Source organism: Megalops cyprinoides, chromosome 23 (assembly GCF_013368585.1).
Source record: "Megalops cyprinoides isolate fMegCyp1 chromosome 23, fMegCyp1.pri, whole genome shotgun sequence".
In the NCBI taxonomy this organism is placed as follows: Eukaryota; Metazoa; Chordata; class Actinopteri; order Elopiformes; family Megalopidae; genus Megalops; species Megalops cyprinoides.
In genome coordinates this window covers 9,902,927-9,924,932 of record NC_050605.1, presented here as the reverse complement: position 1 = coordinate 9,924,932, position 22,006 = coordinate 9,902,927, and the positions used below count along the sequence as shown (strand labels likewise).

Below are 22,006 nucleotides of genomic sequence, written 5' to 3'. Positions count from 1 at the left end.
AGAGGACAGTCCTCACCTTGACTTCTTCAAATCTGATTCTGTCCTCAGCTGCTCTGATTCATTATCACTGTGATAATGTTGAGTAATATTGTATGCTTATGGATTTGATCATGGGCATCAAGTTATAAATAAATAAAGCTGAGAAAAGAATATCCCCCATACAAAGTCCACACTCCACAACTGCTGCAAAGGAAAAAAAAGAAAAGCACGTCAGTTTCCACCCAGAGGCAATATCCAATGGAGCCCTTGAACATAAGGCAGTTCTCACATGTGAAGTGGACCTAGAGAGAGATTGACAGGGACCTGGCATCTTCCTGTGGCCATTGTCAGCTATAATCAAATCACTCAGAAATATAAAGGTCCGTGCAGACTAAAATGGTGTCCCTAAATGCTGTGTGATATTATGGCATTTAGCAAAGAGCGTGTGAACATTTTCTTAACGGCCCACTGCACCACCAAAGTACCGTAAACAAAGCAAAAGAAAAGGAAAACCTCTAACACAGCAGAAGATAGATGCTGCAGAAGAGACTCCTATCAGGTATTGCAGGTACACAGTTACTAGGATCTAAACAGTGCAAAAAAAATTACAGTGCCTATGAAATCTCCAGACATTTAATTAGTTAATAGGTGTGTAGAATTGCCTTGCTATGGAGAAGGGAAGACATATAATACATGCCCTAGTTTGATGGACGGTAGGGTACATGGCCCAGGCATTTAACAATAGATGAACACTGACCCCAGTTTACCCTAGCTGAACAGGGAGAAATGGCTATCGTTAGAAGCCAACCAATGCTGAGAGGAGCACACCAATATGACACTGGTGTTTGCTGTGGTTTGGTGGGTGACACTGGGTCAGTGTTCACACACCTTGAGGCTGCTGCCATCAGTAAGCTAGAACTGCAGCTTGTTTGATGTTATTCGCACCAGCACCACCATATGGGTGCAGCAACATCTATTCTGAGGGAAATGAAAGCTGAAAAATTCCATTCCTTCTGTGAAATGAGGTTGACAACCACACATTCCAGAAAACTCACATTTCTGCGTGCAAGACAAGATATGAGGTAATTTTGTACTGCCTGAATTTGTAAATGATGTTTAATGCAAATCCTAAATCCCTTACTGAATTCATTACGGTGAGAAACAGGCTTGTGTGTAAACAACATTCTGCCACTCTTTGTCACTGTTGAGCAGGGCTCTGCTTCACAGGGAGCATTCATTTCAAAAAGGCTTGAATTTATGACAATGGACACCAACTGAAAATTGGTGCTTCATTCATGAAAACGCCATAAATTGGTTTAAACCAGATGTAATTTTCGTTGACATCATACTAGCAGTTTCTCTGAGCCTTGATTATAACAGGTGGTTGGTATTTTTCAAGGATCTCAGGTATACTTACTTGTCTTACAGCTGCATGCAAGGTCATTCAATAGTCCTGTATATTTTTGACTTTGTCTTTTCGTGTCTGTCTTTCATGTGACTGAAACTATGATCATGAGAACGCATGTACAGTTGTCTGACACATGCAGTATTGATATCAATCAGACAAATATAATTACAGACAAAAGAGCATGATGGTACTTTTTGTTTCATGAACATTTGTTAGCACCACTTGCCTTCCAACATAAACTTGTTAACTTGGTCAGGTCTTTTTGCATTTACTTTGAAAAACGGCATTGGTGCTTCTTGCAGTGACATCATATTTGTCCATCAACCCAAAGGTTGTGGTTGTAAATATGTTCCGTGTCAAGAAGGCTAATCATATTTTTCCTGTCGGTCTCCAGTGGCTGTTGCGGCACCGTCGTTGTGCACCAATCACAACTCCCCTGTGCACGAGTCTTCTGCTCTCTGACTGCTGCCGGCTGAGCGTATGCTGGTCATATTCAGCATCACATGCTCCAATAATGTAGCAGATCAGTTCGCACTTCACCTCCTTCAAGCATCTCTTCCCACTGACCTGGTACCTTCTCTCCATCAGTCACAGTCCAGGCTGAGCCACCCCACCATTGAATTTTGTGGGTGATGGAGTTACTCTGTACAGTACCAGTCAGAAGTTTGGACACACCCTTTATTCTTTATTTGTACCGTTTTACACATTTTAGAATAATAGTAAAGACATCAAAACTATGAAATAACACAAATGGAATTATGCAGTGACCAAAAAAGTGTTAAACAAAATAAAACTTATATTTTAGATTCTTCAAAGTAGCCAAAATTATATTATTTTTTTAAAAAAACAAAATTTTTTGGAAAGAGATTCATGCATAAGAATTAACTTCACTATTTATATTTGTCTAAGAAACAAATTACAAGCATTTATGCATACGTCTTTTGATCAAAATGTCTTTCAATGCATGCTTCCATTATCTTAATCAGGTGTGTCCAAACATTTGATTGGTTCTGTATCTTTTGGAAGAAGTTAATAATAAATACTTAATAAAAACATTTACTGCATGTCATTACAACAGAATTGAAATATCTCTGAATATCAACACTGAACATTGAAAAGGGCACTTTAAAGGCAGCCTTAATTTATGGTCAGTATTTCACATATGTATTTCAATCATGTGCTCAGTCATGGTGTGGCTAGCCGTGCAGCTAGCACGCAATCTGAACTATGGGCTCCTAAGAGCAAGGAGTCAAATCAACTTTGCATTGCAGTGAGGGCATGCTGCCTGTATAATGGCAGTCATAAAAATCCACTCCTATCTCTCTTGCACCTTTCATGTGTAAAAAGCACTGAACCCCATGGAAATGGTGCCAGGTAGCTCCTCCAGTGAAACCTGTTTCTCTGCTGCTTGGCCTAAACAGGGATGGCGGTCCATTTGCAGGCCACTCATCTACAGAACCAGGTGTTTCTGATCAGCACTGACCAGAACAGGGCCATTTTATTTCTCATAGGTACTTGGCCTTTGGAATGGAGGATTATGGTTGAGTTGCTGATGGCTGCCACACGAACTTAAAATTGAAGACAGCAACTGACTGAGCAGCTTACAGCCAAGGATGTTATCGTTTGTGAGAGAAGGTAGAGCTCCAGTCTGGTCCAATATATGTAGATAGACTGGACTGAAATGCTACCTGAGATGGTCTGAAATAGGCACAGTCATATGACTGTAGCAATGACTGTTACTATTATGAGCTTCCTATAATGTTTGATGATTATGAATGATAACTGAATCCTAGCAAGCCAAATTAACGTTTTAATGCAAAAATGATTTAATTTCACTCCTATTTAGAAGTAAGAATGCCAAGATTAATTATCCCAAATATTTTCTTATTTTAGAAAAAAATTAAATGGCTTCCATTATTCACAAATAAAAAAGCTTTTCCTTGCTGTTTAAAAATATCTTCCAAAGATTAAAAAAAAAAAACTGTCAGTTATACAAATGCAACAGAACTATTAACACACTTTCATTATATTCACTATATTTAGAACAGAACAATACACAATACTACTCTGGATGTGCTTAAATGATCTTTAACAATATCAATCACATTGGTGTAAAATCTAGAAGCATAGAATGATTTTTTTTGTTGTACAGATTGTGTAGCAGGTGGACAGTGAGACACACGTGACAATATCAACATTACAACGGCTTCCTATATCCCTAAGTAATCAAATGGCCATCTGTTTGGATGGGGGATAGCCAGTCTAATATGAAACTTAGGAGGAGGTGAGTTTGCAAATCTGCTGTAAATGTATTCTGGGCAGGAAATAGTCTACACTCTTTATAGTAGGTGGTGAGTTACAATTGCAACCCTCCAATAAATAAATTAAAAAATCTGTATGGTGTTCACTGATTAACAAACAAGACACAGTCAATTTGTAATTTCATACTACTGAGATAGCTTATAGTTCCCAATATTTAACATTGACTGAACAGGGTTGTGCTGTGACTTACTGATACAATACTGAGCTGGCCCAGACACAGTGGAACAGAACAATCGCAAACCTCACTTCTGGCTTAGTTTGCACATGTGTTTCCTCTTCTGAGATTTGGCAATCCCATTTGAGAAAGTCCAGTTACTTCATGCACAAATGACAAGATTATGTGTGGCATATTTGGATGTTGGGAACTGTAGTTTAGCACGAAAACTATATTTGGTATCCATAGGGAAACAAATGGATAGTATTTAACCAATGTGAATCTAAACAAATTTCTTGCAGAATTTAGTGATACATCAGAAAGTGGCAGGCAAGAAATGTTATGACAAATGTTAAAGAGCTCTTTACAAAAAAGTTAAAGCAATACTAAAATAGATAGGTCTTATAAATGTTAGAGGTATTTTTTCCTACTTCAATAAAATATGATGCAAACAAAATATTCATTCACTAAAAATAATTAGAAGTGGAAAAATAACCCAATAAAGGATTTAACCTAACTGTAAAATAGTTCAAGTTGTGTCAGCACCTTTGTCTGCACTTGACTTCTTATCAAGTAATGACTGTAACTTTAAATATTTTATTACTTTAAAAAATAACAGTCTGTTTTTGTTAATCTTATAGAGGGCAGCACACTGCCTCTTTTCTGTTAAATATGTTACATTAGTACAACACTATTTCAATTTTCTGTAGAGTAACACATGGAGTGACACAAAAAGCCCTACAGACCAAAGATTTCAACACGTCATCCTATACTACAGTAACTCCACATCTATAAATGCTCTTTAGTACTAGGGTGCAATAACAATGAGAAAGTGTTTTATGTACAAATTAATACAAACAGAAGACCTAGAATAGAATATAACGTAAACTTTCAGTAGTCCCTTTCATATGTTTCACAGAAATGGACTGGTGTGCCCGCTACTGCACGCTGAGCCTGCTGTGGTTAGTGACACCTGCGGTAGAAGTGGAAGTGGTAGTCTGTGAATAGCGCCTCCATGTAATTTGGGTCGGTACTGCAGTCAGCCTGCCCCTGGAAGAACAGATCAGACAATCAGTCAATAAATCAGAGCCAGGGATCAGGGAGATTTTATGATGCATAACTGATTGTGCTGCCAAAGCACTCATCCTGGGTCAGTACCCATGGTCTGCTCAGACCAATTGGTACTGAGTTCAACTCTATTCACGTCAACCATGTTGAAGAACAGCTGTAGATACGTAAATCAGTGCAAAAAAACGTGAATGTAAGCAGACATACACATGGTCTGCCTCACGCTTGCATTTACTGTATGTTCATGAAAAACAGTCCTGTTTGTGTGTTACAGCCAGCCATACTCCATCCATTGTATATTCTTAAATTGAGAAAGACAGGGCTCTGACTGTTAGTGTGTCAGGATGTAAGATACTGCTCCTTGATTTATCCCCAGAGCACAACCCAATCCATTTGGCCTGAATTCAAAAAGCATTTTCTCAACATGTGTTGCACACAGCCAAAGGCAGTATTCAGTGATGATTCTGACCATCCCGCTAATCCCAAAATGCACATCAGATGCCATTGCTTGATCTATTGCATGTGGGAGGGCTGTTGTCAGACTTCATAGGTCCCTGGCATTTACTGTGGTTTGTAATGCAGCCTGCAAAAAGGTATCCTTACAAAACCAGGCCTACTTCTGGACTGAGAGCTTTAAGGGTCAGTCCAGCATGCTGTATGATGTCAGTGACGGGTGCCATCTGTGTCTGGGGTCTTACCGCCACGGCCGCACGGAAGTGGTAGGAGCTACGGTGCAGTCGGGCCACCGGCAACGGCCATTCGTGGATGTAGCCCTGGAAAAAGAGGGCCGGGGGAAGAGAAGAGAGTCACTGACAGTCAGACAGACAAACAGAGAGACAGGCAGACATGCTGCTGGATGATTCAGCCAAATCTGCCCCAACTAACCAATCATCGAATGTCCTTTAAAGGAATGTAAAGTGTTTCTGTGACTGAGTGAAACCTAGGAAAAGCATTTGACGAACTGTTTGGACGTGTGTGGACAGAAAGTGCCAAGGCTGCATCAGTTTAATCCTTTTGATCAATATGGTTGGAGTCAAGTGGGACGGCAGTGTAGCACAGCGGTTAAGGAGCAGTACTCGTAAGCCGGTTCAATTCCCCACTGGGGCACTGCTGCTGTACCCTTGGGCAAGGCATGTACCCCACAACTGCCTCAGTAAATATCCAGCTGTATAAATGGATAACATTGTAAAAAAAAACTTTAACAAATGTTAATTGCTCTGGATAAGAGTGTCTGCTAAATGCAAGTAATGTAATGTAACGTCAAGGTGGAACTAGATTGCTCCTGGTTCCTGGGTCAGACTTTGGATGAGTGTAACATATCCTGAGCCGTGCTGTGTGGGCGCTGTACCTGCGTGTTACTCATGGCATGGACGTCATCTTCGTCGAAATCCATCAGGGCAGAGCAGGCAAAGTCCTCATCAGCGTGGCACAGGTGGACCACCAGCAACTCTGTAGTGCTGTGATGCGAGACACATGGTGGTGACATAAGAGAACTGTATGAAGAACTAGCTGGAGGTAAGAAGTTCATTTCAGGCAAAGTAGTCAATGCTGAAGATATACTGAAGATATTGTATATGCAAATATTTATCTTTTCTTATGGCACATGTTTAAATACATACATACATACTTGTCATACATATGGCAAGACATGTGATCAATGATTTTTTTCTCACAGCTTAAATACTCTGATTAGTCATCTCAGGTCAGACCTTAAAGGCTTACCCGTGCACAAGATTCAAACTATTATCAGCACTGCCATAGTAGCATAAAATGTCCTCTGCACAGCTTACATTACATTTTCCCAGCAGACTGTTTAATCCAGACCATTTTACACAGCTCATAATTTTTCACACGTTATCCATTTATACAGCCAGAGGCAACACAGGTAAGATAACTCGCCTTAATGCAGACCACAGAAGGCCCATCTGTGTGTGGGACAGGCAACTTTTTGGTGACACCATGATGCTGTCAAACAACCAATAAATCACGTCCCACAGTGCCAATGCACTCCCAATCAATGCGATTGTCACTGACGTCCCGTTGGATTATTCAACACAAAACAATGTGGCCCATCACTAACCCCACCCACTTACTTCATCTGGAGGGTGACTCGCATGTTGAGAGGGACAAGCTTGCTGATGGGGACAATGTAGCTGTAGTTTCCAGACCTTTGAGGCAACAATGAGAGGAGATGAAAGAATGAGTAATGCACAGCAGGTAAATCAGGTCAGATCAGGTAACATTACAAAGATAAGTGTTCACAGTCTGGTCCTTAGTGACTTCAGTTCTCCCCTTAGGCCACTGAATTAACTATTACTTTGAAACAATTAGCTAAAAATAGGAGTGATGTTGAGAGACAAACTCAAATTTCTCGACTACTCAGCTGCTTTTCACCCTCTTCTCTCTTTCTCAGATATTCTTTGAATGCTATCGCTATGGTGACAGAAGGGCTGACCTTCTCAACACATGAGCCAAACGTTGTGCTGCCATCTTCTGGTTATCTGTGGTAATTATATCCAAAGAAGTTCACCCCAACGAAAACCATTTTCTACAAGGAAAAAACCTGATAAGCTACTTTGGTGTGGGTCACTTTGCAAAGTGATCAGATCAAAGTTTCTAATGGGAGTGCTTGGGTGAGGGCATGTGGGTGAAACAGTCTGAATAGAAGCTTACCCACAATTCCCCTCCACACAGTACCGCTGATCTATCTTCTGTTGGTTTTCCTTAATGAAAATTGACTGGATGGTTGTGTTTGTCCCTGGTTAAAAACAAAACATTAATAAAAATGTAACCTTGGATTTAAGGTTTAGGGGTTCGTGGCACGGAATTTACAGTCTTTTTCAAATAACAACTTACAGTCTTTGGCACTTCTGAGGATTTCATAAAACTGCTCCTTCCTTCCATCTGGAAAAACAAGAGGAATGAAAATAAAGTCCATGCAACTTCAGAAAGACTGTGAAATTTCACAACTTGGTATTTTTCCCACACAGAAAATACCCAAGGCATATTATGAGGGTATTGGATATCTTACCTAAAAAAAACAAACAAATCATCAAACAAATCATCAAAACTCATTTGACACAAGTGACGTTCTTGCCATCTGTGCATTGAGCTCAAATGCAGGTTTGTTAGGCATTTTTGAACCTGGTGCTGAAGTGGCTTAGCAAATCCAAAGGTGGGAAAGGAAGCAAGCAGACAAACAGGAAGTGGCCAGACAAGGCTTGGTGGCTCACCTTCGTGTGGGACGCCAGTGGGAGAGGACAGCGAAGGTGTGTTAGTGGGTGAACTGTGGTTGCTGGGGTCAGAGGGGCAGCAGTATACCTCCTCACAGTACAGCAGGCTGCAGAAGTCCACCTCAGGGGGCCAGTGGTTGGGGGTCATTGTGGGGCCCACTGCTAGGGAGGAACAGGGTCACAGTCTACTCACCTACTGCTGTTACATTACAGCACATTGAGAGGGTCACAATATACTCATGTACCCTTTTTACACCAGCTATTACAGACTTTACACTCTGCAAATCCATATGGAGTATGACATATAAGATTCAACAGAATTTCCTTGTACAGGTCATATGCATACAAAAAATTACATTACATTACATGCTCTTATCCAGAGTGATTTCCAGCGCAAAAGAAAATAAATGTATCCATTCAAGTTAAAGGAGCAACAGTGTCAGACCAGGTAACATTACATTACGTGCATAACAACACTCACAGACCAGTGAGTGTGAACAGAACACCATTCAAGCCCTACCACAAGTTAATTTGTGCAATCTGACTAGGCAATGGAAGCCAAGTATACTACGATACATCAGTCACTGGAACACAGAATCCAAAATATATCACAAGACTACACGTAAAATAAACATCAAATACTAGAGGTAGCTGGTGTTTGTTAGGGGGGCAGGATCTTACAAAACCAAACAGTAAGATCAAAGAAGAGGAAGCAGGTAAATATACAAGAAATCTCTGGCAGAGGGATATCAGCATTTTAGACCCAGGGGTTAAGCAAACAAATCATAAGGTCAGGTACATGAGTGAGATTGTTTGACTGATCAGAAGGGAGCCCTACCTGACGGAGTGGTGGGGTAGGAAGTGCTGCTGTAATCAAAAGACATGGTCATTATCAGTAACCACTCACACAGAGGACAACAGAACATAATTTAAAATTGTGATGAACTCACACACCCATGGCTGAGGCATAGTTTAAGGCCAATATATTTGACGAGGAGGTTAACCTTAAAGTTATCATTGACCAAGAATGAAGTTGTATTCTGTTTTTAGTGTCCTCTTTACCTGTCACCAGGTAAAAGCTGTACATCTTCGTGCAAAGTTAGCATGTAGAGCGTTGCGATGGCGATGATACTGCAAAAGACAGGTAAGGCTTAGGATTGCTTAGCTGTTAACATGTCACCAACATCACAGGCTCCTTTATCCACACTTCTCTTGGTAAAAATTCAGAATTCTTATATGCTGTGATGCAGTCCAAAAGGCCAAAATGCAACGTCCTAATAAGAACTCTACTCTAGTTTGCTCACTGAGAAAATACGAAATATAAAGGTAACAAACTGGATTTAAAATTCTGACAATCTAACATTAAAACTATAGAAAATATTTTGTCAGTGGAAAAAAAAGGAACAAAAGGAAACAAAAAATGGTCTTACCAAAAAGCCATCGTAGCCACAAGAGTGATGATGGTTGCTTGAAATATTTTATTCTGTAAACAGTGGCTGTACTTCTCTGACATGTATTCCTGTGACCAAAAAAAAATGTGTAAGAACAGAAAAATTGTGCTAACAATCCAGGTAACATTGTTGAACATGCAAGGTGATTCTCTCACTTTAGTGCACCGCTGTGGGGTCGGTTTCTGTGGGGGTGGAACACTGTTCTTTCTGCTGACTTTTCTGGAAAAGAAAGAAAAACACACACACACACACACACACACACACACGTTGCAGTTATTACATAGTTTATCCAGGGCATCCCCATCCCCTCCATGGCATGTTCTGATTGCTGGGCAGAAGATACGGTTATTTCACAATGTTTCAGAATACAGTTTATAAAAGGTCATTACATTGCTTGTGGTGACGTCTGTATGATAACTGACACACCCAAGTAACAAAGGTATAGATGTTGCACAACACAGATGACACCTCAAGCCTCTATGTACGCACACAGCAGTTCATCTGTAGAATATGCAAGTACGCCCCTTAGAACTGACCTTCAGGGTGACGAGCCGAGGCCAGCCAATATTGTACAAAGGACAAAAATACAGGAAGTGCCCATTTTACAACAACCTGGTTTACGATGGTCTGTGTTTAAGACCTTTATAAAAGTGCCACCATTAATTTTTTTTATGAGAAAAAATCCAAATTTACAATGGGAGAGACACCGGGGACTGCAAAAGAAAGCACAAAGTGACACAGCAAAGTAAAAATAAAATGTAAAAAGTCTACAATGTTGATCTTTCTTTGGGTTTGTTTTTTTATTTATTTTGGTCTGTTTTTTCATTAAATGAACTTGTGAGGCATAGCTGAAGATGATTTATGTGTCCTTTGATGGAGTATGCTGTCTGGCCCTGTGGCTAAATAAGTCATGTGACTTGACTCTTGTGGTTCTCTGTCTCCTGTCATTTTGAAACCATCACGCAATGCCTGTCACAATACAGAATATTTATACTGTACTTCATGTGAAAGCATTTTTAAATGAATAAATATTTATACTAAATGAATATTTTAAGAATATTTGCTTTAATTACATGTTTATCTAGCAGTGTATGAACCCATACAAATTTACGGGAAAACATGATTGTATGCCAGTCTAATTTATAAATGCGTATCTGGAAACATAAACATGTCATAAACATGGGTGCAATGGGCACATATTGAAATGATTACAATGTGAAATAGAAAAAGGATCTTGTGACAATTATGATTCATGTGTTCTCAGGCAACACTACACTGAGACAACATTCTGCTCTCTCAACAAAGCACAAACACTGAAAGTAATTTAAATTTAAATGTGGACGCCATTATTTTTTTACAAACACCTTGTGGCTGTGGTGCACACCGCCCCCTAGTGGTGGTAGCAGTACCTGTGCGCACTAGCGCTGCTGTTGGAGCGTAGGCTGCCTATGTTCTTGAGCTTGGCCAGCCGCTTGTTCCACACCTCCAGCTCCTGGATGCGGGTCTCCAGGTTGTTTGTCAGCTTGCATAGCTGCTTCACAGCCCCCACATTCTCCATGAAGATCTGCTCCTGGGTTCATGGAAATACAAGGGGGGTCAATGTAGGCTGAAAGTACATTCCAAAACATTACTCATTTCTAGCACATTACTGTAAATTTCTACAGCTAAACATGATAGGCTTCATCCTTAACTTTGGTCCATACATTTAATATAGAGTTTGATTCTCACACATAGTAGATCTAAATATTGAACAACATAACATTTACTTAAATGTGTTTCTCACAGTTGAGAACAAAAGGTGTGGCTAGACCGAACAAAGGCCTTAGATTCACTGTCTGCTAAAGTGCAACTCTGTAAAACATGTAGAATCCCACCAATAGGTTTTTCAGACTCAGTGTTCTGATACACATAGAGCATTGTCACTAATTTAATCATAAAAAAAAAGAAATCAGAAAGCGTAAAGGCTGATAACAAAGCAGTAATTGCTGGCAAAGGAAACAGTGAAACTGTGTTTGGAAACTCCTGGAAAAACATTCAGTTTTTGAGCAGAAGCTTTCCTTTATGTTGTACTTGAGAGGGGATAGAAGCTCCTACTTTGTCCACCATGAGGAAGTTTTCAATCTTTTCTCCATTAGAACACGTGACGTCCCCAACCTCCCTGACAGCAGAGGGCAGCAGCTCCTTCACCTCCTGGGCAATGATTCCTGGGACAAGAGCCAACAGACATCTCTGCTCACACACCTTTCATGTACTAAACAGATATACAGTCTGTGTTGCTTTGCACGACATGACACGAAAATTCTGTCTCTGCCAATGTTGAAGGAAGCTGTTAAAACTACACCCAGTTTAATTTGCTGCCTCGCACTGAATATTTATTAAGGTCATGACCAAAGACATTCATAGCTAGCACATGAGCACAGACCGCGCTGAAACCTCTTGTTACCAACCAGTGCCTCCTAAACATGGAAATTCAAAGGATTGCAGGAAAGCCAGGGACTGACAGTCTCCTGTTTAACAACCCCTGCTCTTATATTTGGAATTTTGTCTGCACATGGGGGACAGGGCTGATGGAGAACCACATTTTGTCCACCATCTTTAGTGACTTGCATTTCTCCTGCATAAAGGGTAAGTGATCCAATAAATTCAACACAGAGGATAAGGCATTTGCACCTGCTGCAAGAAAACACGGTACCTGTTTCGTGGACATGATCGATCCCCATTTCTATTGCAAACTCAGGCTTGTAGTCGTACTCCACAATCCTCATCTGCTCTATTCTCTTAAGCTGCTCCGTTGAGTCCACCTGTAAAGTGTTTCAGACGGTTTGGTGTCATTTTCTTTTTGGCAGAGTATTAGCCTTGAATCATGGCCATAAATCAGAGCTCAAGTAAAAGAATATCAAGGACATCAGACAGAATTCAAGACCCAGACTATTCCTCATGTTCCTTCATACAATTTAAAAGTCAAGAGACAGTATTAAGCCCCGCCGAATGCAGTACCTCCTGGATGTTTTGTTTGGCCCTCCTGTCCGACGGGTGCATGACCGTGCCCATGACCTTTGCATTGCCACAGACAACCAAGGCCTCGTCAGGGGTGTTGGTATTAATGCCCACCCTCCCATGACACACCACCGTGTCTGGAGCTGGCCCACGCTGCCACAGCATCTCATTATCATTTTCAAACTGCCCTGGGTTCGATGCCTGGGTGAACACACGCAAAAACATTAGGGACGGACCCGAAGAACAGCAATTACTGACTCAAGGTCACGCTGCACTCTCTTTTGACAGCGAATTACAGGTTATACATAGCCCAACATAATGTGAGGCTTCTGTAATAATTAGCGTTCGGCAATGACATGAGGCACCAACTATTTGGCTAATTAGGGAAACTGCTGACAGATATACTTGGATTTTACATGGTATTTAACTCTTGTCATCCTACAAAGAAAATGGGGACCATGAGCAATCCTGGCAATTACAATAATTGTAGTTCAGCCACTAGTTGAGTAGATAAGGAGGAACACAATTTATGGTGAATCTGAAAAACATCTTGTTATCCACAGGCTCAACTAGGACATAAAGTTCCCACAGCACAGCTGCATTGACCCAAGGTGAGAGCGCTGCGTATTAACAAAGAGTCATTCAACAGGCGGTGTCACTCACCCTAACAATGATCCTCTCAGACACATGGGCCACTAGCAGGTGACTCTCCTCCCGTACAGAGGCATACAGCGCCACCACCAACGTGAAGTACCTGTCAACAGAATCACTCATGCCGTTACTCCTCAGTTATAAGCTGACAGGAATCTGTCACCATCATTTGAGAACGCTGATCTTTTTCATTCATCAGTTTTGACACTTTGGAATATTTATCTGCACACAAGACTACCTCACTCTTGAGCCAAACTTGATATTTTTAATCAGTCTCGATTCATTTCTTGCAGTACATCTCAGGAGCTTTGCCGTAAAAGCTGTCAACTTGCAAGGGTTTCAGTTCAGAGATGGTAAAATGAAAGGTGTGTCTTGTGTCGGTATCTCCGTGCGCTGATGGTGATGACTGCCTTACCTTTGGTCCGGGTTGGGCTTGCCCTTCTTCCTCATGTTGTTGGTGGTGGTCTCGCTGAAGTGCAGCCGACCAAGAGTCACCTTGGTGATCTTGTCTCCGGGCAGACTGACCCTAACGGAGGAAATGCCAGCCAAAGACCTGGTCTCAGCTCCACTCTGACACAGACCAGTTACATTACACTGACTAGATCATATAGGCCTTGTTGGTTAACAAGTTGAACTTACTGACAGCCAATGAGACGACACTCACCTGACTGGCAGGAATGGCTTCTTGCTGCGGTCTGACTGAGACTGCTCTATGGTAATGAGGTGGTTCTGAGCCTCCAGCTACAGGCAATAAGTAAGTACATAAGACAATGAGTAGATGTAATATGGCACTACATAATGTTCATCACAGCTCAGCTCACCTAGTAGTCAGTGTTCTTAACAGAGTCACACAGTACTGAACTTTCCAATCAGGAGTAACAACTGATATTGTCAGCTCTGTTAAAACCACGCAGTAAAGCCTGTGGCTTGTACCCCTAGGGATGCTAATGAGCATTTGCTTGTGCGTGACTGGGAAGCGTAGCTGATAACTGTTAATAGCTCCCCAATGGACAACTGCACAACTAATGTGTGGTGCATCCATTATTTCATATTTCATTCCATTATTCCATCCATGCTTCTTAGTCGTATTAGCAACACACACATAAAGTAAAGTCTCCATTGGCTTTTTTGGCATCAACAAGTCACAGTTCCCATCTTTGATGATAATAATAGTGTCTTGATAGAATGAACTTAACATCTTCTTTGACTACTAAGATACAGTGGAAGGGACACAGGGATGCAGCAGAATATTTAAGATACGTCCATGGGCATGACGAAAAAAGTACTTACCTTCACACCAAAGACCTTCAAATGGAAGCTGTCAATAGGTTTAGGTCCAGACGGTGTCTTGACATAGTTAGGGTTTCCCGCCATCCCGATGTGAACTGTGACCTGGAAGTGATTCTTTTTCTGACAGACAAAGGCCTCATCAGTGGGCGAGTAGTTGAACCCCTTGTCTGTGTCGACGTGGTAAGCAAGGGTCGGGCTGAAGAGGGTCAAGAACCACATAAGAAGAGCATTAGAACTCCTCAGATCATTTAAATGGCTCAAAGGTCAAGACACACTTAAATTGGACCTGTTTACACTGTCGTAACTGTTGGCATTTCAAGGAGAGGGCTATCCTTTCTAGTAACACATTTGCTGTGAGAATTGACAGGCAAGCAGTTCCATTACAACTACTCTGCATACATCATGATGTTAGTCACTATGTAAGATACGGGTTTGAACACACCTGATTAAGATAATGGGAAACAAACACTCAAAGACATTTTGATCTAAAAACTTAAATGCTTGAAATTTCTTTCATAGACAAATACAGTTAGTGAAGTTGATGCCTATGTATAAATTTCTTTCCAAAAAAAAAAAATTAGTTCTAAAAATCTTTTTTGGCTACTTTGAAGAATCTAAAATATAAGATTTGTTTGCTTTGATTTGTTTGACACTTTTTCAGACACTGCATAATTCCATTTGAGTTACTTCACAGTCTTAATGTCTTTACTATTATTCTAAAATGCGGAAAATAGTGAAAATAAAGAAAACCCTTCTATGAGTAGGTATGTTCCAAACTGTTGACTGGTGCCGTAAATGAACAGTAAAGTGACCACAGATATGTTTGCCAGATGGCCACTCACAGGCTCTTGAGGGTGCTGTCGCAGAGTGGGCTCCACTGGCTCGCCTGGTACCTGTCCCAGGTCAGCAGCTGGTAGGCCCCTTGCATGGGGCTTCCGCTCGGCCCGTCACTATCGTAGCTGAGAACATCACCGCTGCACTCTGGTCCCGCTGAAACAAGGGGCACATTCATATAGACAGGAGTTTGTATTTTGTTCTGGCCATAGTATTGAATAATCTGTGATGAGGTACATGGAGCATGTTTGGGCTTGCTGTAACCATGATATTCTGCTTCACACCAGATTGAAAACTGTTGACAGTAGGGGAAAAAGTAAAGAAACCCACACTTACTGAAAGGGCCCTTCGTGTGAGCTGGGTCACCCCACAGACGCTGGTCAGCACCCCTCTCGAAGGATTCAGACCGTTGCCTCTTCCTGCTGTCTGAATACCCGGGTCTGGAGTGCATGGGTGGAGCATAGCCCAAAAAAATCATTGCCCCAGTCACCAACAAGAGCAACTGAATACAATTAGCCAGGATTTTACATAAAAATCAATATGTGCAGGTACCTAACACAGGAGAAATCAGGGTTTGAGTGGTGCAGGTGTGCTGGTCCTTACCCTGTCTGTTGGCTGGGATTGGTTGGCAGATATGGATAGGCTGTGTTCGAACACCCAGGTGAACCTTGGGGGACACAGGAAGCAGGACTGGGCACGCTGGCCTTGATGTAGCTGTTTGTCTGGGCTATACACTGGGAGGGGTGAGGGGCCTCCTGAACTGGAGGTGTTGGAGGAGTGTTGGCCTGAATGTATCTGTTCGCTGCACTCATGTAGTGAGCATGTTGAGGAAAATCGTGCACAGCGGGTGAGGGTGAAGAGCTGGACTTGATGCAGGGGTCCTTTGGGCCCATGAAGTTGGGGTGTTGGGTCAGGCCAGGCGGTGGTCCTGGAATGCTGTCTTTACAGGATGCGCCCGTAGGAGGCAGTGCAGCGGGGTGTATCAACTGTTCTGGCTGCCGACTGGACCAGGTGGAGTCATAACAGACATCTGGTGGGATAGAGGACACTCAAAACACTTGCATTGATACACTTCTGTGTCATAGCAGCAAATCAGTAATGATTTGCAACCCCCCACCCCCTGTAGAATAAATAACATCTTTATCTAAATGGATTTATATAGCCATTAGTAACATTATGGATAACCCCTCTTTGCATTCTACCAGCAAGCTACCTAATAGGAAGTTTTTCCTATTAGTACTGGTAATAAAGGAAGTGAAGGCCATCTTTCCACCTTAAGAATATAATTGTGAATAAACTGCACACATACTTTTATAGCAAGGTCAGAAGAGCTGCGTTCTGGAACTTACCTGGTACCTCTGGAGGTGAACAAGGTTCTGATCCAGAGTCTGGAGGTGACTCAGGTAACATGCTAGAAGAAGGCAATAGATACATGAGGTGAGATGTTTCCTAAACTAGCTACACACCCTCTGTCAGCATCAGTTTCATTTTCCTGGTATAGTCTGGCAATATAGTTTCAGTCCCACAAGAAGACACAAGAAGAAAATACTGTATGCCCTGACAGCATATGTTTAATCTACATGTGGAAGCTATTTTTCCACACAAAAATATCCCATTGATTATCAGTGCTGTATCAGTGCAGGCGGTGTGGCTACATCAAAGATGTAGCTGGTTCAGTAAAATGGGTGGGGCTTGATCAATTAATTAATTAACCCATGACCCATTTTAATAAACAAATTACAAAAAAATAGAATTAATAATTAATTATATTATATTAAACAAAAATATAATGTTAGTATTTATAATAATAAATAATTAAATCTCTCCACTCACTACATTGCAGTGGGTGCAGGGATTTAACAAAGAGCTGAGTGGTGCAATATAAGCAGGGAGGAAGAGAGAAGTGTATGGGCACTCACAAGGTGCTGGGGTCCATGTCATTACTGAGGTACTGTTCCAGCATGCTGGTGTCCACCACTGCACTTTCCAGAACCCCGCTCACATCCTGGCCTGGAACCGAGAGGTAGAGAATTACTTCTGCGGAGTCTTTACAGTTTCTTGCACTCGGCTGTGTAGCGAGGTGCAGGGCTCGTAACCAAAAGGTTGCCCGTTCAATTCCCTGCTGGGCACTGCTCCTGTACTCTTGGGCAAAGTACTTAACCCGGAATTGGCACAGTAAATATCCAGTTGTATAAATGGATAACACACAAAAAAATGTCACCTGCGTAAGCTGCTCTGTTTAAAAGTGTCTGCTAAATGTCAATAATGTAAATGTAATATAATGCACTCTTGTGGCTTCATTCCCCTTTTTTATTGAATTGAATATGGCTCTTTATTCCCTTTCACTGCTTGCTGCTTGTACCTACTCTCTCTGGTATCAAGGAGAGTTTAAGTTACTTCTCAGAGCAAGTGTTAGATACAGCTGTTAAAACAATTCCGTTTTTTTAGTTGTAACTGTGTGCAGGTATACAGGTAGCCAACATAGCTGAAGATGGGTATGGAGAATGTGATGCAAAAATAATATATATTAATATAAGCTGCAGTAATGCAATAATCATCCCTTTTTAATGAAAATGTTTAATCTGCAGTTACAGTCAGTGTCATCGTTTTTCAACAGTTGCAATGACCTTTTCTGGAAGTGGAAATAGTAATACTTGTCACAGGTAAGGAGATCAATACCACTAACGTATACAAGTGACTGTCAAAGATAAAGCGAATATGGCTATTTAATACTATATGAAAAAAGCATGAAAAAACTTTTGTGCTGGAAGTCACTCTGGATAAGAGCATCTGCTAAGTGAATGTAATGTTATGTAATGTTACTGCAAGTAGCAAGCATATATATAGCCTGTGAGAAAAGACAATCTCTGATCTTGCTCTCAACATCTACACAAACAGAAGAAGCAGCTCATTTCATGCTGAGAAAGCAAAGAAAGCACAGGCCACTCCCCTGTTGTGCAGTAATTGGACATTCAGTGTCTGATAAGCATCTTCTAACGTTTTTCCTTGAGGCCTTCCCAGTGAGCATCTCTTTCAGGACCCTAATGAATCACAAGCTTGCTTAAAAGATTGCTTAACAGTGAGAAAATCTGAAGATTTAATTTTGGGTAAAGGGTGAGCTAAGTAGCTGCATCCAATATATTAGCATGTACATCCTTGAGCACACAGTGTATTTATAAAATGGGTGTTTTCAAACTGTTTCCAGGACAGTAAACTGCAGGTAGAGGTGTGTTTGCAGAACAACAGTATGAGAATAACACTGCGACTTCAGACAAAGTCTTTGGTTGTTAGATGAAGGCTCTGGCCTTGAACTAATTGCGCTCTATCTGCTTTACGAGGCTTTGGCCTTGAGGTAATGATAGAGCCCTCTCACCTGGCTAGTGATAAGGACTTGTGTCTCTGAGAGCTGCTCTTTAACCTCCAGTCTGCAGCAAATAGAACAGCGGGTATAGAAAACAAGGATGAAGAGTCCTAACCAATGCTGAATTGAGTATGGTAGTACTGTGAAGTATGATATAAAATTGTCACCACACAGGTTTGGGGTATTTTTTCAATACATTATATCCATGAGGATTCAGACAATGCCTGTTAAGAATAAATAATGAAATAAAATAATTTTAGTACTGTTATGACTTTTCGGATACCCCATCGAATATACCTCTAGCCATCACTGGATCCCAATGGCAATTCATTTAATAAACAGCTAGAAAAGTTATATGGATATGGATTCAGATATGTTAGCTACATCCCTATCCCTCACTATCTAATACTATTATTGCCCTCCTATTTTAAACAAATATACCCAATATAAATAAATGTGACTATAACTGCTTTGTAACTACTTCTGGTAGCCCATAGCTTACTGAGGAAATGGTTGTTCACTCCTGGACAGAAATCTACACTCCATCTAGCTAATGGTACTGTTGATAACCAGCTAGCTAAGTACTTAGAATTTTTGTTAAGTTTTACGTTACATGATCCCTTTTGTCACTTTGGGCCCTCTGAGACGAATAAACTGGTGAAATAACACCTGCTAAATCAATATGCCTCTCTATATGGAACCAGGCATTTACAAATGATTGATCAAAAAGGACTGACATGTTTCATTCAGAATGGGACAACTGTGAAAAAACATTTTGAAGGCTATATGATGTCTCTACAATGTGTCTTTTTTCCACTATAAAAAATGTAAAAATATGGTCCTGAAAGACAAAACAGGTTGCGGGTTGCAGGTTTTAGGATTGTTTTTTTTTCTTTCTGAATTCATATTAAATGATCAAAATCAATCTGTTATTTGCTTGAGTCATAGCATTGGTACCATTCCATGGTCATAAGAAAATGGAGAGAAACTGAAAAGGGAACTATAAAGCCATGGGAAGCCTTTGTTATCCTTTTTATCTATTGAACACTCAAAAATCATACTTATTTGTGGACATAAATCGATTGTCATTGTACATGGGCTACATAACACTACAAGCACTTTGTCTGTTGTAACATGACTTCATGACATGTGGGTGAGGGGTGTGCCACTTTAATTAATCACTCAGGAGTAGCCTGTGATCTTTCAGCCATTTCCTGTGACTCATAACAGTGCCCTAATGGTTAATGTTCTGGAAGAATCTCTCACACTCACGGGAACAGCACCTGGCATCTACCATTGTGGTATAAGTAGACAGATTTGCACAATTTATGTGTAGGACAATTTATGTGTAGTTTTCACAGATTAAACACACAAAGTCTTACCATCAAAAAACTGCTGCAGGGCTTCATTCTCCCCTAGCACGTCCATTGGAGCTTTTCCAGTGCCAGAGGGCTCCACAGTGACCTGCACCTGTTACTGAACATGAACCTACACATAAGGCCCAGGCTTCGGCAACTTGTAGACCTACCATTTAAACTCAAAGCTTGAAATTTGAAATGAGGCCAGTCTAGCACCACACAGGCCAAAACACAGTAAAATTCATGACATTAAAAACATTCCCAACTGGTATTTATTAGCCTTATAGTACATTCTCTCTGTTGACTCTCTGAAACAATACCAACTGTCTGGAACATAAAATCAACTGACCTATGTCTATTGAATGATTACAGGCATGTAGCTACTCGGTATCACAGGAGAGACACTGTACGTGTTGAATATCTCCTTAGATAAGCAAACTGGAATGACTCATCGCTCTAAATTAAAAAGAGGAACTGATGAAGCTAACACAGTTAATGGAGGCAAAGAGCAGTAAAATGTCTAAATTCAGTGGACATTTATGGATTTTGTGAACTGGAAATGAATAACACAACTAATCTTGTGGAGGGACTCTTTCTTAATAAGCATGTTTCCTAGTCCTGTTTTGCCAACAGCTCCAACAAACAAGCTTTTTACTTTCCTGTTATTATTTGTAGGGCCACTTTACTTTGTGGTTTCCCAGTTTGTACTGAATAAGTATCTTTAAACTAAATTCACAGGCATTTGTCAATCTGAACATTCTACAAAATTTTATACATGCAAGTTGTGTTCATTTTAATGGTGTTAAATTAACCTCTCAAAAACATATTAAATTTGAGCAAAATCTCCATTCAGTGTTATCGTGTAGGTTACGTTAAAGGTTACGTTAAAATGTCCGTCAGTCCAATGATCATAATTTATCGAACTCGCTCATTCAAACCCCAACGCAAACACGTCACTAAAGCTATGCCAATCGGCAACTTTTTATGCCAACTTGCCTGTTTACGATACAAAAAAGAAAAAGAAAGAGAAATGATTGATTCATTAATGAGCTAATAAGCGGAATTAATATGAATTGGAATGACTGAATGGGTAAAGGCAGTGAGAAAACCACCTTACTGACCGCTCACCGTTAACACAGAGGAGACAAACACTGCCGGTACCAGTTTACTTCTTCACCAAAGAATACAGATACAGGTTGGGTCTGTTGAAAATCCGTCTCCAAATTCAGGTGGCCACTCAAGTGTAATCCATTTACAAAGATAGCGATGATAATCCAAAAGGTGTCAGCTCCTGCTCAGTGCTTTTCCCGTGGAATTCCCGGTTTAGGCCATAGCAGTTCTGAAAAGAATAATCCCACAATTTTTTTCCTTCCCCCGGAAAACGTTGGCAGATGCTTGTTCTCTGTGTATCTCTTGTGGACTTTGCTCCCCTGGTCTCTGGGGTAAAGCTGTCCTCCCCCGCACAGATTACGCAGGCATACACCTGTGACAGTGTGTGTGTGTGTGTGTGTGTGTGTGTGTGTGTGTGTGTTGGTGTGTGTTGGGGGTGGTCATGAATCCCTGCACTAAACCATAACAGACGCATTATTCACAAGGTGGGCAAACACAGATAGACCCTCACGGAATGCACACAAACCTGTCATCAAGACAGTCCTCTTGACATCACAATGGTATAAATACACAGCATTTGTTATTAAAACTGGCCTTAAATCTTAAACCGGTCAAACCTATTATAAAAACATCAATAAATGTCCCACCTGACCTAGAGTAGGAGCCAGATTAAGCCAGTGCCATTGTCAAAGGGTAACAGTAAAAAAAAAAAAGGCATAATGTGAATTCCACATTCATTTATTAAACTGAGAAATGCTTTGTATTGATTTGTTAGTGAATCCTGTTTTGT

At 40.9% G+C, this 22,006-nt stretch overlaps 1 protein-coding gene across 5 annotated transcripts; it reads right to left on the bottom strand.

Moving 5' to 3' along the window:
• Positions 1 to 4,682: 4,682 nt before the first annotated feature.
• LOC118770473 (myelin regulatory factor-like protein) lies at positions 4,683 to 21,489 on the bottom strand. 5 transcript variants are annotated; one of them, XM_036518157.1, is made up of 26 exons: positions 21,235 to 21,489; positions 20,131 to 20,224; positions 17,307 to 17,397; positions 16,737 to 16,798; positions 15,991 to 16,417; positions 15,724 to 15,827; positions 15,396 to 15,543; positions 14,554 to 14,749; positions 13,928 to 14,004; positions 13,679 to 13,789; positions 13,276 to 13,366; positions 12,613 to 12,813; positions 12,308 to 12,416; positions 11,710 to 11,819; positions 11,025 to 11,185; positions 9,771 to 9,834; positions 9,595 to 9,683; positions 9,227 to 9,295; positions 9,003 to 9,031; positions 8,165 to 8,326; positions 7,788 to 7,835; positions 7,605 to 7,689; positions 7,025 to 7,099; positions 6,280 to 6,388; positions 5,630 to 5,704; positions 4,683 to 4,913 (listed from the first exon to the last, which is right to left on the bottom strand). In XM_036518157.1, the coding sequence occupies exons 2-26, from the start codon at positions 20,174 to 20,176 to the stop codon at positions 4,827 to 4,829; spliced, it is 2,826 nt and encodes a 941-aa protein (XP_036374050.1). In that variant the 5' UTR covers positions 20,177 to 20,224; positions 21,235 to 21,489; the 3' UTR covers positions 4,683 to 4,826. The 5 variants fall into 5 exon arrangements, with proteins under 5 accessions (XP_036374050.1, XP_036374052.1, XP_036374053.1 ...); XM_036518159.1 differs by having other exon boundaries at positions 8,165 to 8,323; XM_036518160.1 differs by having other exon boundaries at positions 9,003 to 9,028.
• Positions 21,490 to 22,006: the final 517 nt, after the last annotated feature.

Coding starts and splice junctions, on each gene's coding strand:
- LOC118770473 (XM_036518157.1), bottom strand. CDS start 20,176: ATGGACGTGCTAGGGGAGAATGAAGCCCTGCAGCAGTTTTTTGATG. Junction 13,367..13,678: donor AAGCCCAACCCGGACCAAAG/GTAAGGCAGTCA, acceptor TTCTGTTGACAG/GTACTTCACGTTGGTGGTGG. Junction 5,705..6,279: donor ATGCCATGAGTAACACGCAG/GTACAGCGCCCA, acceptor CTCTTTTTCCAG/GGCTACATCCACGAATGGCC.